General features: G+C 42.8%; 6 protein-coding genes across 6 annotated transcripts; 2 read left to right on the top strand and 4 right to left on the bottom strand.

The window, feature by feature from the left end:
• Positions 1–4,907: 4,907 nt before the first annotated feature.
• Positions 4,908–5,808, top strand: BP01DRAFT_360764 (uncharacterized protein). Its single transcript, XM_025575984.1, has one exon. It carries the CDS (start codon positions 4,983–4,985, stop codon positions 5,361–5,363), a length of 381 nt encoding a protein of 126 aa, XP_025426984.1. The 5' UTR covers positions 4,908–4,982; the 3' UTR covers positions 5,364–5,808.
• Positions 5,464–6,900, bottom strand: BP01DRAFT_377375 (uncharacterized protein; the record flags this gene model as incomplete). Its single annotated transcript, XM_025577010.1, has 3 exons — positions 5,464–6,049; positions 6,097–6,752; positions 6,805–6,900. The coding sequence occupies 3 exons, from the start codon at positions 6,898–6,900 to the stop codon at positions 5,464–5,466; spliced, it is 1,338 nt and encodes a 445-aa protein (XP_025426983.1).
• Positions 6,901–7,301: 401 nt separating this feature from the next.
• Positions 7,302–7,974, top strand: BP01DRAFT_350061 (uncharacterized protein; the record flags this gene model as incomplete). The annotated part of the gene is made up of 2 exons (XM_025573782.1): positions 7,302–7,365; positions 7,420–7,974. The coding sequence occupies exons 1-2, from the start codon at positions 7,363–7,365 to the stop codon at positions 7,972–7,974; spliced, it is 558 nt and encodes a 185-aa protein (XP_025426982.1). The 5' UTR covers positions 7,302–7,362.
• A 3,959-nt stretch (positions 7,975–11,933) lies between these two features.
• On the bottom strand, positions 11,934–13,311 carry BP01DRAFT_369402 (uncharacterized protein; the record flags this gene model as incomplete). The annotated part of the gene is made up of 7 exons (XM_025576550.1): positions 11,934–11,989; positions 12,109–12,450; positions 12,498–12,561; positions 12,611–12,756; positions 12,807–13,079; positions 13,131–13,203; positions 13,249–13,311. 7 exons carry the CDS (start codon positions 13,309–13,311, stop codon positions 11,934–11,936), a joined length of 1,017 nt encoding a protein of 338 aa, XP_025426981.1.
• Positions 13,312–13,956: 645 nt separating this feature from the next.
• On the bottom strand, positions 13,957–15,058 carry BP01DRAFT_395412 (cysteine proteinase; the record flags this gene model as incomplete). The annotated part of the gene is made up of 3 exons (XM_025578394.1): positions 13,957–14,613; positions 14,660–14,731; positions 14,776–15,058. The coding sequence occupies 3 exons, from the start codon at positions 15,056–15,058 to the stop codon at positions 13,973–13,975; spliced, it is 996 nt and encodes a 331-aa protein (XP_025426980.1). The 3' UTR covers positions 13,957–13,972.
• BP01DRAFT_188335 (uncharacterized protein) lies at positions 14,768–15,938 on the bottom strand. Its single transcript, XM_025570928.1, has one exon. It carries the CDS (start codon positions 15,765–15,767, stop codon positions 15,105–15,107), a length of 663 nt encoding a protein of 220 aa, XP_025426979.1. The 5' UTR covers positions 15,768–15,938; the 3' UTR covers positions 14,768–15,104.
• Positions 15,939–15,995: the final 57 nt, after the last annotated feature.

Raw genomic sequence — 15,995 nt, 5'->3', positions numbered from 1 at the left:
TCTCTCGCACCCACACTCCCCCAATTCGCAAATTCTCACGATGCCAAGTCAGCTTTAAGTGTGATATACAATACAGAGCATGGTTCTTACCTCACACTGGCACCGGGCTTGTACTTTGGAGCTTGTAATGGCAAATCTGCATGGCGTCTTTCGAAATGATCAACAATGCAGCGAAAATAGTCGGAGCTCATTCCACAGCGAGAACAATAGAAAGACTTTGGGACAATATGTTTGTAGATGATATGCTCGTTGAGTGATGAGCGATGAGTATAGCCCCTCTTCTCGCACCCTCTCCAAGTACAAAAAAATCTTAGTACATTTCTATTCTCAAATTCAGCAATGACGACATTAAAAATACCAGGGAATGTGAGTCTTGACTTACTGCGTATCGCCAATAACTGATCGAGAAGCTATTAAGCTGCTCCCCAAATCTTGAGTTGCTAATCTGAATAGGCAAATGTGAGTTGCTTGATTAGCGACGTTAAAACTGAAGACTTACGGGGCCAGAGGCGTCTGATACTGCGTCTTTGACATTCTCTGAAGATACTTCTGTGTTGGTCGATGGAAAAACCTAAACAGCGGGTCAATCAATGCGCGCCGACAAGAAGCACGTGAACAGCACTGACAGAGACTCGATCTATGTCTATTCCGGAGATACTGCAGATCACCAACATCGTGATGACAACTATGAAGGAGTCTCTTATATAGGAGATGAACGACTCCTCCGGAGATAACAAGACTGGATGGTTGCTCGCCCGTGACGAATGAGAATGACCTATATCCTACACGTATGCACCGGAAATTACGACAGACATGGATGCTACAACTAGAAAAGCCACAACATCACTCCTGGGAACGAGAACAACTAGGTCTGTCCTGGTGCAGGTGTAGTCAAGCGGCATACTTCGCACCATAGTAAAGTAAGCTGGTATGTTGTTCCAGCCCGAATGTCACGCTTCTCTATTTTCAGAGTCCTTCGTTACAGCTTAACGACTAAAGGACTGACTTATCCGCCAGCATAACTAGTGCAAAACTGAACATACGCAGCCAATCTTGCTGAGATTTCGATTATGTTGGTAGGACCGCGCTCAATTAGCAGAAAATCATCCGAAAAACCGCTTTTTTGTGACGGAGTATGCACCATATTCTGGTACAAGGAGTCACTGACTTCGCTATCTTCTTCAAGGATTTGGAAAACCTGTCAATCATGTAATTAAGTGCAGTCAGACGATACTAACCAGATCCAGTCTCACTCTGGGAAGGTATGTGAACGTATTCACTCATGATTAAGACTCCTTGTCAAAGTATGATGAACTTTTCAGTAACCACGATATAAAGAACAAAGCTAGAGGAAGAGCCTTATATAAGAATTAGTACAGATAAATAAGTAGAAAAGGGAAGAAAGGCACTTTCTCACAGATTCAACTACAGATAACTAGCTCATCGAGATGACTCCGGGATATGGCGCCTACGTCAATGTTTTTATCCATGTAGACCAGTACCTCCATCAATCACGGATCGGTACAATAATCGTCCAATTAAATAATCTTTTCCCACGGAAAAGACATCAATGATTGAGATATTCTAGATCTAATCGACCCTTTGACGTTACATGCGGGGAGGAATTTCTCTATCTCCATACCTTATATAACTAATCAAAGATGTCTTCTAATGAAAGTGTCCCCAGCGAACAGCCACCCTTAAATCTCTTTTAAACTTGATCTATGCTTGCCTTGTGAGGAAACAACAAGCAGAAGCACTGGTATACAGTGCTCCTTAGAATTAATGGTCTCAATGATAAAGAGTTGGAACTAAATCAAAGTAATAGTAGACCGATATCCATCCCAATACTCTCAGAACTGTCGTCAAAGATCTCGGTGTTCAGCATCATCGCGTGGATGGTGGTGGTGGCGGTGCACCGGGTTTCTTAATACCTGTAGTATCGTAGGCTCCTCACCGGCAGCATAATCGGAATGAATCAAACATTTCTTCCCTGGCTAAAAACAATCCTATTAATTAACTTCATTCTCTCTATAGAGATAGATGTGATAAACTTACTATTATAATATACAGATACCGGTCACAATGTAAGCCAACAGAACTGGAAATATGGAAGAATTTATAATAGTTCGGGTATGCATTTATAAAAATGGGCACGCCTTGAAGAGTACTTTCGGCCTTGTTAGAACTTCCTAGAAACAGATCATACTACCCCTATTTCAGTGAAAGGGGATATGCAACTGAGATCCGCGTAGCGACTACCATGGTACCATATCGAGACTGGGATTCCCAAGATTAGTCAGGCGGAAACCCGCTCCAAACTGAGGTGGCTAGATAAGCCCTGACTGAGGACGACTGGCCCTTTCATCTAATTTCTCTCATTTCTTTCCGATTGCTTATGGACTCGCGAAGTCTATTCGCCTATAGTCGCAATCCTCGTAGTTGTTCTTCCACTAATACTTGTTGTGGTTCACCCCGACATCTTAGCTTGGCTTAAATGGCCAAATCCCATCTAGGCTTTGCTTCACCATCATAGCGCACATTTGGCTCCCAGATGAAGCGCTAAATGAAACTGATATTAATGTGCATTCGGGATACAGACAGGAACTTTTTTGAGGGCTAGGAAGCTACGCCGCAACTGCCCAGGTTATACAGCGCAGCCTGACATATGTACATGGAATCCCTGGTGAAGTAACTTTTACAGTAATTATAGCTTGAAACCATCGGCGTAGGATAGTGATCTAGGCCAAGATCTGCTTTTCTAGGACTGGGTTTAGTAGATATCTCCCCTCCGCCGACCAAAATAGATCGTAATACGTAAGTTTTGTTGATTACTGCGCGAGGGCCACGAGTCAGGTCAGGTTATTAACTTACTAGGCAACTTGAACTTCAATTCAAAGACCATCTTGAGCAGTTCTATCTGGTGGGTTGTGTCAACTACAGGAGCCTGGCTACTTTTATCCTGAAATTCTAGTCCAGATAATGGAGTATATACTCATCGAAATTCGCGAATCTCCTGTTGAATAACTGCAGAGACATGTTTTTAAATACTCTCAAATAGCTTACGTGCTCAATTTCTGAGTTAGTCTGTGCGAAGTCAAGTTCACATTAGTATTACTTATAGCTGTAACAATAGAGACCCGAATATACTAATGTTGCAGCTAGATCCTTTACATCTCTCTTGAGGCCGAGACTGAGTCCGGGTCCCAGTTAATGATTTGTTTAAACATCGAGGCGCAATCATCATATTTTAGCCGTATTGTCTCACGTCTATGAGTTACCTCACGCCTATGATTACAGGTCGTAACGTCCCCGAGGCATATCGTTAACTGACCACATGCTGAGCGCTTGGTGAAGGAAACTGTGTGGCGCAGCTGGGGCTTTAGTTCCTTAACACAAATCCACATTGTAGATTATACAATTACACTATGATTTGAACAAACCTGCAAGAACTAACCCTCGAGTTTGTTGCTTCAATATACTATTATCTTCTCTCGAATGATGGAGAATGAGGAATTGCTCTAGATAAGCAGTGAAGGACTTGGTAGCTTAGGGCTAAGATGAAAAGGAACGGATATCAGGGGACACATTCAAGTCTTTTATATACTTTTTGGGTCACTACGACAAATATGGACTAAGGAACGCAATGTTAGTATGAAGTAAACATGCTTGATTATTACCTTGGCATCTTCCTTTCAATTCTTATTTCCTAAATGCATACAAGCATTCTCTGGATGACAGAGCCACAGCTGTGACTAGGTCACACTTTCGAGGCTGCAATGCAGCAGCAATTATTCACTGAACAAAGGCGATGGCTATCAGGGTCAAGAACATCATATCTAGAGTAGTATGAAAAGGCAACAAGGGGCCGTATCGCAAGCGGAGGATCATCTGACTTGATGATTGGGTCACTTCAACACTTGCTGTTTACAATGGCGAATGAGTTGCGCAGCCATGGCAATGATTATTCCGAAGTATCTGAAAGGCCTATCCAAGAATATGTTTAATTAGATATTTTATTATCAGTCTAACCCCTTCTCATGAGTTCAACGATAGAGCCGGCCCCAACATTTCCATAGGATTGCTCTTAGAGTGTAGCACACAGGACTAGAGATTTTGACTCGATACTCCTAAGTAAAACTAGCCAGTAGTATCCTTTGCTAGCGTACCACTAGTCATTTCTGAGGTTTGAGAAGGGTCACATTTGCGAATCCTACGAGGGGGCAACAAAGCACAGAGGACTTGTTGTCACTCCAGCAAACTAGCAGCCAATTGTGCAATCCAGGAGCTATTTTCTTGCCTCATTCTGAACTCATCTAAATCTATAGCTTCGGATGACTGAAAGTTGATGCGAATGCGCTGCAAATTGTCGGTAGGCCGCATCATACAGATGAAAAGGATGCAGATAGATGCATAAAGCGGCCTTCAATATAATAAATTACCTTCGAGGTCACCATAGCTTTCGAGTGTCGGGTCAATGTCTACCCAGTCAATGTCTACTCAATGTCTACCCGGTCAATGTCTACCCAGGTAGACATTGACTGTAGACATTGACCCGACACTCGAAAGCTATCCCTAGATGTTAATACCCGCATCAGGTGACCGCGCAGGGGGCCGCTTAGTAGTGCCTTAGGCTAAAAAGTGCGCTAGTGGTTTGCTACGAACCACGTATCTCTGTTGGGCATCATGGAAAACCCCTCCACCCCACCAACAATGCCTTGCCTCGTTGCAAGTCGCGCAAAGCAAACACACTGCATCCTGCTATATCTAAGGAGTTAGCTTGAAAATTATCCCCTGGCTTGGATAGATGTCAAAGTAAGCCACAAGATAACTATTGATATTTTGAAAGTGAATGTAGGCAACAAGCACCCCATGCAATCTACGTTGCTAAAATCCTTCCTACACAGACAAAGCCATCACCCTACGTCGTTATCCGGGCTATGATATCGTTTTCCATCGCTTAAAGCAACAGAAAACTCACTATGGACGAACTTGTGGAATTTCTTCCGAGAGCACAGTGGCGGGGAAGAGGTCAACACACTTCTATTTGCGACGATGATAGAAACCTCGAGCCTATATTAGTCAAATGCGTGTCGGAAATTCCTCTTTCATTAGAAGGCTTCGGTCTGCAGGTTTGGAAAACAACAGGAATTACGAGAATACTGGAAAAAGCGGCCTATATAATCCCGGTGTCTATAATTGAAGGCACACCCCAGATTCTCGACGGACCGCCACTTGTTCCGGGAACAGCTCCCTTCTACTTTAAAGACCAGGCTATTATCTCTGGCTCTCTTTACTACATACTCGCAAAGCCCCCCAGTACTAAAGTACTAAACAATCCGAAAAGTAATACGGAGGCTTGACGAGAAATGGCAGAGTCAGTCATGGAAGGATTTACAAGGGGTGAATTACGTCAATGTAACTAACGCCCACCTACTACACAATAGCATATCAAAGATTGTCTTATGCTTCTGATGTCGCTTCGATAGACAGACCAAGTGTCGCATTTGTGGGATTGGTCGACGTACCCGATTCAGATAAAGCCGATTGGTATTCAATATGACCATTCGTGTACGTTGATCCAATATTCTGGGTCCCGGCTGAAGTTAGTAGAGGACCATTTGTACTCCCTCCAGCACCATGGAGTGAAAACCAAGGGTTACACGAAGCAATTATATCGTCAATCGACATAGTGGGTCTGAAACAATCACCAGTAACGCCAACTCTATCTGCTTCGACTGGACGTTTGGGGAGGTATAAGTAGGGTTCATCTGAAGCAAACACATCTTCCATAAAAGCGAGATCGAAGCCAAGGGAGGGACTATTGCGATAGTCCGATGATTGTGCTGAATCGATGTTGACCTGAGGTTCCTCAGTTTCCCGAGGGCTGGGCCTCGCTGCCTGATGTAACGCGGTGTTGCCTTCATAATAGTTCAGAATCGCAACCCAAGCCTTCTGTAAAGTTTCTCGAATGGCAAACTGTGGTAACGTTTCCGTGTATGCATTCAAAGCTTCGATTTTAATATAAGTCCACTTGTGAAACTCGAATCTATGGCTAGTCAGTCTTTGAAGATGGAAAAGATGGGGTTAAAGGACCTTTTTGCTGCCACATGAGTCAGCGAAAGTATTAATTCACTGTGAGTCAACCTATCCCACTTCCATCCAAACAATGAGTAGCGTGAAAGCCTTTTTCTCCTTGTGTCTTGATCCTTCTTTGGGTCGTCCCACAGCTGTGAACATATGTCGACTAATGCAGAGTTTAGAAAAGTAGAGTGTCGACTATCATGGTCACTCTGTGTTTTCCTGCAACGTTTTCGCGCTTTTGGACTAGAAAGAAGCTGGCTCTGTCTCTTGTAAACTTGTCGAGATAAAGTTACAAGCAATACCTTGCGTCTTGTTGCATCAAGATCTTCCATGCGTTCTAGATCGTGGTAGCACCGTCGAATAATATCTTTATCCGGCGCTACTCCGTCGCAAAATAACTGAGGGCATGTAGTCCAAATCTCAGCACAAGCCTTAAGACATTCGATGTCTACAAGAGCCCAGTTCTTCGTGAGGGACGCGAGGGCTTCTGCTTCGTCAACAGAGAGCCTCTCTCCTTTTCGCGAAACGAAGTTCGAAAACCATGTTTGACGCTCGGAAATCGAGGTATACGGTTTGGACCGTCTTCTAAGTCTTTTGACGAGAGCCCGATGAAGAGATAACAGCTGATTGTCCGATTCCGAAATCTGCTTTAAATAATCACTGACCGCCTATGTCGGGCAGGTTAGCCATGAAAATAGTTATGAGGTAAGGATAACTCACATCATCTCCCGCAGCGCGAGTAAGAGCCACAAGCTCCGATATTTTACAGGAAATAGCCTGCTTTAATTTATTCGAAGACTCTTCATTGCCGGCCATGATCAGAAATAGGGATGACAAAGGTTGAACAAGAAGACTGTAGTTGCACTGGTGGTCTCTGGACGGTCTTTTAATCACTCGCACACGAAAGCGGGGTAAGGCTGCCTGGGTGGTCAATATCTTCCCGGGTAGACATTGACCACCCGAGCGCCTGCGCCTGTGCGCTGGAGCAGTCTAGAAATCTGACACAAACAATCCGGATCCGATGTGGTAAAATTGGATGACCCGCCAAGTCCTCTTGCATCCTAGAGGCAGACTCCTCATGCTACTAAACATGTTTGGCGCTAGGAATATACTTGTCTGGACACTACATATCGGGGGTTTACAGAGACAAAGGCTTTAGCTGTGTATTTAAAGCTGGCTTTGTCCAATTTATGCTTCAAGATACAACATAGGCAATTCCAAGATCTACCCTTGTTTTATTTCTACATAAGCTATATTTCTGTTTCTCATAGCTTGATTATGGTACGTACATGTCTGTCTGTATAATTCAATATAACATCACTAAAATTAGAAAAGAAACACGAGATTCCACTTCCTGAAATTTGCCTCCGAAGTGCGGCTGAATCAGTTCTAAAAATCTTCCAGGTATCATGCCTGAGCAATGAAGCTTTTAGCACTGAAACTTTTCGAAGAAAACTTAATCCCGACATTCAATTGCTTGTGAAGAATTGTCAGGAATTTGGGGAAACTGGTATTCACAATAAGGACATCGCACACATGTTTGATAATCAATCGCTGTGTGATCACGTCCAAAGCATATCTCAGCACCTTTCACGAGATGTTCTACTCAAACTATCCTTCCTTACGTGGTACTTTGATGCGCATGGCTCGGTCTCTACAGAGCTTCGCTACTTTCTTGCCAACCCTGTGGACAACTTTAACCTGGTTTTCGAAAATATTTGGCAGAGTCTGGTCAATCGCTCAGAATACCACAAGACAAAGCTGGAGTTTTTTCAGGAAATGATAACCCTTTTGAAAGAACTCAATACTGCTTTTGTGCATAGGTGTAACGTGATTTATTTCCCTATGTTGAAAGGTAGGGATACTGTTTGCTTCCTACAGTCTCTGTAAGCTTGATACTGGAGGACTGGGCTTGAAAGATCATGAAATCGACAAATAATTTGAAGAGATGTACCTAGTATTTGTAAATATTTGCAAACTGAGATAGGTGGACTTCACGCTAATACATTAAATCACGTGTGTATATCATTTACTTCTCCCCTCTTAAGATCGTGGCATTTATTCCCCTTTCTTAAGTAGACAATTATGACCTCACCTTAGAGGGAGCATTCGCTAGTACTTATCTTGTAAATCAATACAATATGCTTGTTTTGTATCGATAGCGCACTAAGTTTAATTGTTGTATAGTGTCATTAAAGCATGAAACCCTGATCTTTCTCTACCTATGCCTTGCATCGACTGAGGAACCTTAAAACTCCAAGTCCTGATCTCCTGTCCTCCAAGCAGTAAAGATATAAGAAAGAAAAAGACAATCCTAATTGCATGGAATAAAGTTCCAGTCAATCTTCCATTTTCAAAATGTCAAATAGTCAAGATCAGAACCGGAACTTTTTTATACTTGATGACTATGTTTTTCCAAAACCACCAGAATTGATAAAAGCACCGCCATCAGAACAAACAGGGTCTCCAGATTTGACAACTCGATCGGTAAATTTTGTCAGCCAGAGCATGACTCAAGATTCTTATATCAATCACCTGCCGGCGGAACCATTTGTTCACAATCCAACCAAACCTCTCTCTTTGGAGCTTTTGGACGGACCGTCTTGGTATGAGGAAGACGATAATTCCTACCCTGTCCCACAGTGCCTTTCTTCAATTGCCAAAGTTTTCAAGGATATGCTCGGTCAAATAAAAGTAGGTCTTCATCTCTCTGGAATAAGAGTGACCGCTAAGAAGGTACTACAGAAAAGCAATATTTCAGGTCAATCTAGTTAAATTCTCAATATCAGCCAGAATTTGGTTGTCGACAAATTTCTCTGTCTCAGACTTTACTCAAATTGTACTTGAGAGGCCTCTTGCAGAATCTGCGCAGACTGATACTCTTTGACTTTAGCACAGCATTGGAAATGACTATGAAAATTATACCTGTTCGCCTATCATAGTAACCGATATAATCGCAATCTCGTGTTTGATTTCAGATTTCAGGTATTATGAACCCCAGGAACTTTCCAATTAGAATTGACTGTGTCATATTCATGACGTGGTATCACTATCGAGGAAGACATGTGAATAGCAAGAGAAATAACACATACATTGGTTATAAATCCAAACTGAAGTTCTTTCTTTTTACTCTGTATGTAATGACTTGCCTGAAATGTAGGGTCAAGTTCCTGCTCTTGCATATTATTCATACATAGCCCGGGAGCGTAAAGCAGGTATAAAACAGAGCTAAGATTTATACTTACACGTATAATCTGTGACTTATACTAAACTATCTGAGTATTGGGAAGCACCTTGAAATATTTACAGAGTTTAACTTATATAATCAAGTTTTTATAGAGAGAAGTAATACTATCTAGTCTAGTAGACTCTTCGTACTATACTTTTTTTATTATAGATGCCTGACCGTCTGATGGCAGTACTGAAGCTGTGACGTAATATATTAGCTTTAGTTGAGGAGGATTATCAAGCTGAATTATAATTAAAAGCCTTTAATTGTCAATATTTTTCGAGGATTTATCATAAAAGTCATTACATGCCTGCTGGGTGATTTTAGAAAGTATCGGCTATGGATGCAACTACCTTATGTCTTCTTCTTTATTTAATCTGGCTTGTTCTATTCATTCCCTGCTGCGTTTACTTTCAGTCGAGAAGATTGCAGATTCTCTGGACACCAAGGCTTCGAAGGTTCTGGATCAGATTAGCTCCTCAATTGCAGGTGAATATCGATGCCTTGATTCTAAGAATCAAAGATTCTTGGATTGCCTGGCGCCCAAAATTGAGAAGATCTCAGATTCAAAAAAGGTATAAATGCTCCACAAACATCTTAATCAAGCCTCTGCTATGTATGATGGCTGAATACAAAGCAATAATTAGGAACCACCCAGATTATCTAGCATAGAAAAAGGCAACATTAACAAAGCTATTTGTTATACTGGCTACTTTCTATGTGGAATGGATCACACACAAAGGCATATATATTTATTTCAGTATGAGTTGCCTTCCTTATACAAAGACCACTACTGACAAGAGTCTCACAGAACTCTGGTTGCCAGTCGCTTGCCGAAAAGCCTGGCCGAATGTCACCGATACATTCCAGTATACATGACCTTGGACAATATCCCAGCCGGATACCCGAATGATTATATGCAATGCCAGACGATAGCATATTTTCTCCAGCAGAACAACTGTCTTGACTATGCAATTGGACTTAGTATGTTTCTATACTCGGCTCGACATCTTGTTTCCAACAGTAATTCCATATCCAAGAATACCTTTGGCAAATTGCTACATGAGATTGTGCGAGGAAGGATTCCTATACAGAAGGAGACCAAGGCTGTTGTGGCCAGCCTTGCGTATAGCGCTATGGAGTCTCTTGATATGATCATCGCAGCTGCTCCACACCCGGCTTTAATAGAGACGGAGCAGGAAGCGAGAGTAAGATTATTCTCCAGTTACGAAACAGTTGTCGACTTCTTACGTCTTCTCATACACAAAGACAAAATACCTCCGAACACGGACCTGCTTCTTTTCGAGTATACACAATCTCGTTGCCTGGGTTTCCTACACGAGCAATCAGTCCTTTACAGCTTTGGCTTTGGTCTCTTTTTGCAGAATTCGCTATCAGATTTTAAGTTCTACACTTACGATCTTATTTCTGTTATTCGAACGCCTCTTGCATCTGAATCTGCATATTATATCTACAAAGAGTTTTCTATGCACGAGAAATCCCTTTCCTGGCTGGCAGAACAATTATTAAGGTCGACCGAATGGTCGAAGCATGCATGGAAGCTATATCATCTATTTGGGAGTCTCCGTTCACTTCGCCAGAGCCTTGCGAATAAGCTAAGGTCTTTTGATCTTGAGTATGATGCTGCAGAAAGCCTCCGAGAGTTTAAAAAGGAGCTTTTATGGCTTGTCAATTTTGTTGTGAGCGTGTCAGCTAGCCTGGGCGTTATTGACTGATATCATCCAAAAATTCATGCAGTTGTTCCTTATAGAACACCTCAATTCAGTCTCAATGCTATGGATGTTTTTTGAAGGTGTCATCACCCCAGTGTTGTACTGCGCTAATGTTACATACGGTCTCCCGTGCAGATCTTATCGTCTTTCGTCACCACCATCCTCCTTATATGAGTCAACTACTTTATCCCATATCTTAAAGCCATGTTCTTCCTGCGCCCAGAGTAAATGACAAACGGAGGTACTATATATGCGGATAAGGAATGTTGGATGAAAAACTATTTGATAGAGATGTGCTTTGTACAGCTACTTATAAACTTAAGATTCTTAGTAAGAATAATTGTGGATCGATTGTCCGTGTCTTATACAGCGGGCTCGGTAAATAATTCAAATTAGACCTTGCAAGCTAAATAGACACGATCCTTCACGATGCCACGCCAGTGCCAAAGGATAGAGCTCTATACTCCATGAAAACCTGAGTCTGATAGTTCTTGTCTCAACTTTCCATTCGTAACTAGTGGAAGAGTGCTCCTCTTATGTCGTCCCTCCGTTCATTTCGAAACCCCCACCTAACATTAATACTTCTGAGATCCTTGACCTTAATTATAACATCAAATAAAATCAGGATACCCTCTTATGCGACTGCGAGAACCCAGTGCCTAACAAATCCTATCGTACTGCCTTTATGCAATCATTGTTTTGACAGAGTTTGGTGCACTACAACTGTAGTTGTAACCCATGATACATACTCGTAGGGTAGTATTGTTGTGTGAGTAACTATGACCTCCCAGGAGGGGTCGCTGGTGTCTGATGAAGCCGCTGAAGCTTGATGAGTAATTGATTGCTTAGAATGAGTTGCAGTAGCGGATGTGCTCTCAGAATTTTGGTTACTTTTCCGGGAGCTCGATCTCGTAGCCACACAAGACTGCAATGATGGCCCAAGCTGTGATGAAATGGCTGTAAGTGGACAATTTGTAGAAGTATGATGTGATTTCGTTACTTCAGTTGAAGATGTCATCTTCGAACGGGCTTCAGTGGACGACTGCTGCAGCCCTGTCGTACCTCTGTAGACTGATAGTCGAGTCGAGCCTGAGATTTGAGTCGAGGCAGTTGTCTTCATACGTGCAGAGGCTGAAGAACTGGAGGCGGTGCACGCCACCGACGATACCTTTGTGCTTGTACGCGTTGGGGATAGTGTCGAGTTGTGCAGGCCAGCTTGAGTATCTGCACTAACTGCAGAGGTCTGTCCTTCTTGCGATGACGAAGATGGCAGATTAGCATTCGAAGTTCTCGACACGGGTAATGTACTGGGCGGAATTATCCCATCGGATGATACTAGCTCAAGTCCAGTATTACTTGGAGCGTTTGCGGCATAGCTCGTGGTGGTTCGTGGTCCAAGCGGAGCTAGAAACATTATTATCAATATTAGACAGATTATTGGCTCTTCACACCTGTGGTTGACAATGAATCCTCTACCTCGAGTATGATCTCAATATCAATGCATGAGGTATATAGCTAGCTATCTGTCAGTCAAGGAACTGAATGTAAATACTGGTATTTATACCAGAAACCCATTCTGTGTATTGACCGATGTGTTCCAAAGCCAATAGACTGTATATAAAGTAGTCTCTGAGATGCTCTCTGGGATTTTGAATGATGTAAAGCATTCGCCTATGACTTGCTTGTCTGCGTATTTGCTTTCAGTAAGCTCTGAATTTGTCATTAGCTAGAACACATAAAGCTGAACCTGTCTTCTATACTTAAACCAGCATCAATCTCTTCGAGCATCAAAACGTCTGATAATGTCCAACTTCCTAAGCTCGGAGACGAAGTTCCATACCAGGATATAACGCCAGATCCATTGTTGGTCAAATTCTCGAGTGTATAGTGAGGACAGATTGTTGATCCAGGATAAGCTTTGAGTCGCGGCCATAGAGGGATCTGGAACGGTACACGCTGAGTACTGCTGCAGAAATCAGCAGCCAGATCGGCACTTCCTATCGTATAATAAGGCATAAGCTTTTCGGAATCCGCTATTGAAACCCATCAGAACACGATTCTGTCTAGTGCTTTTTATTAATTACAATAATTCCTAGCATATCCCCATGCCCCATGCGGCGCTGAAGAAGCATTGTTGAGGATTTGAAGACCATTAATCTAGAGTTATCTTAGCGATCATCATAGAAATAATGAGATAAGTACCTTGATCATAGCAAAGACGGCATGTGGGATAGCTAGAGTAAGATAGATGCAAAGCAGTCTCATGGTAATGATTGATTGTCTAATTCAACTAAAGAATAAGTACTGATCGGTTAATATCTAGGTGTGAGAATAGCTTTTATAGATTATCAAGTGACTAATCCTATATAAGCCTGAAACAAAGTAGAGATGTATTATATAATATTACCTTTATATATAGTATCAAAATTCAATGATTGGAATTCAGCATTCTAGCTGAACTAAGCAGGCAAAATCTCTGAAATTTTTTCCACATAGATTTCTGTATCTCGAGATGGCTACGGTATAGGAAAAGGCCACGCGAGGTTGAGATTACCATACAGTGCTATGATCGACGAGCGACAAATATCATAATGTTTGTTACTTCTTGGGATACCTCCCGCAAGACACGGTTGGCATCGCGCTCTTACAGCCGTATAGTCGGAAGCTGACACGATGTTAGGACTTGACAAAGTTTGATAGTTTCAGATAGCTTGTTGTGCTGCGGTGTGTACTGACTAGTATTTTACTTGGGTAAGGCTGACAAATTCAGAGACTGGGGCTTTTTCTGAATTACAGTTAGTGCAGATTGTATGGCTCTTCAATTTAGCGAAAATTCATATATGTAATACCACTAGTAAGATAAAGTTTAATATCTCATGATACCTGTCCTAGATTTTCTTTTCTTCCTTGCTTGTATTAAAACGCTTTACTTTTCATAAAGACTTTCGAACTCAAAGAGCTCCAACTGAACCTTGGCACTGTGAAGGTTCTCCTTAAGTTCCTCAACAATCTTTTTTCTCATCATGGCAATGACATCCGTGTTGTAGTCCAGAGCTGTTCTCATGATCACTGACCTTGCTGTTGCAAGGACGAAGACACCACAATCATCACTATTATCTTGCCGTGGGGAGACATGATCTCCAATAGTCCATTCCGGACCAGCCCCGCTCTTATACTCTGTGTCCAGCCACTTTTGAATTTGATGAACATGGTTGTCCCCAAGACCGTGAAGGGAGTCGTATCTTTGAATCACCCGAGTGCGAGGATGCAGAACAACCAGGGTCCAGTGTTGTCTGGTGCAAATAGGCATGAGAATAATATCAACATCTAATGGTATCTGCGAGCCCTTCTGACTAACTCCCGAATAGCCTTGTTCCAGGTTGAGGGTGAAGAAGAAAGAATCAAGAACATGACAAGTGACACGCCCAGTCAAATTTGCATAATCTTTGAGCAAAGACAAGTATGCATAGATAATATTGTCGTTGAGCCATTGTCCTGGCTCACAGGTGCGCAAATCCTCATTAGATATCTGGTAACAGGGCGAGACTCCTTTGTTGACGGGCTCATCTGGTGGAGTTAGTATCTATACTGGTTCCTGATCGGGCAGACTAACCGTCAGCACACATTGTCAAATCAACAGGGTCTTTGATATTTGCCAGTGATCTCATCACAGCTCGGCGATTACCTAGAAATAGTCAGTATTATTCAAAAGACTTTGAGAACTCTCACCTTGCGGTTTAATACGCGTATTCTCAGACCTTGCCTTGGGCGATGCTCTCCAAAGTCTTCTTCCAGGCCTCTGGAACGAAAGTTTTGCCTTCCCTTGCTGTTCGTCACAATTGCTGTGAGCCATGGCAACGGAACTGCTTGTACTTGTCTGATTGTTGCTAAATTTCTCTTCTTCCTGAATTCCGACGCCTGGATTACTTGGCTTCTCATCTAGACCGGCTTGTTGGGAGTTTGCTGATTCTAGAGTATTGATTTCATCCTCGTTGTTGTTCAAATCAGGCATCTCGGTATCTGGATAAAAATTAGAAACATCTGGAGTCTGCGCTACGTTAGGGTTTACCTTTATCTTGAGGCACCGAGTGATTGGCAAGCATACTAGCATCGAAGGGTTTCGAAGACAATGCAGCGTCGATGCCAGATAAAAGAGGATTGCTGTTTTTTTGAATGCCCGGACTAGAATGAGTGGAAAGGGTCTGGGGCTCAACTGTCAGGGGACTATTAAGAGCTGGAGCATTTCGAGACTCAGGTATCGCGGATCGATGCAGCGATACATCACTAGGCATAGGGCGGCAACTCATAAGTACAGCTCCAAATTCATGCAATTTCTCAACAAGCAGCATGAAATCCGATTGTAAAGCAGTATATTTATGTTGCATCTGGATAATTACGTCGTCGTGGGTCATGGTATTAACAGAAGTGTTTCCTTGACCATCTCTCCAGGGAATCTGTTCTGACGGATGCTCGGTCGTGCGGATCAATACTGGATGCTGGGATGCCAAAGCAGACAGCGCACTACAGTGGCCATGATTTTTGTTCGCTATCTTTCCGCATGATGCTTGATGAAGTCCAAAGTCGCGTACCTGAATTTTTTCGTGGCAACTGGGACACGGATGCCATTCTTCTGCACGGTCGCATCTTGTGAAGTGTCGCTGGCGAACCACTGACCTCAGTAGACAGGAGCAAAAGGGACATTGATTCCCACTGAACTTCATTGTGAACGTGCAGCAGATGGTGAGTGAATCAGGAGAACCACCAGAGCCAGACAAGGTAAAAGAGCCAGAAAAGCCAGAAGAGCCAGATAAGTCAGGAAAGCCACTTCAGCCAGGCGAAGCCAGATAAGTCATGTCAGCCAGGTGAGCCAGATAAGCCATGTTAGCCAGGTGAGCCAGGTAGGCCACGTCAGCCAGGCGAAGCCAGATAAGCCATGTCAGCCAGGTGAG

The sequence above is a fragment of the Aspergillus saccharolyticus genome (assembly GCF_003184585.1).
Source record: "Aspergillus saccharolyticus JOP 1030-1 unplaced genomic scaffold BP01scaffold_54, whole genome shotgun sequence".
Taxonomy (NCBI): Eukaryota; Fungi; Ascomycota; class Eurotiomycetes; order Eurotiales; family Aspergillaceae; genus Aspergillus; species Aspergillus saccharolyticus.
Note: the sequence above shows the minus strand (reverse complement) of the source record. Positions and strands in the feature narration are given on the sequence as shown.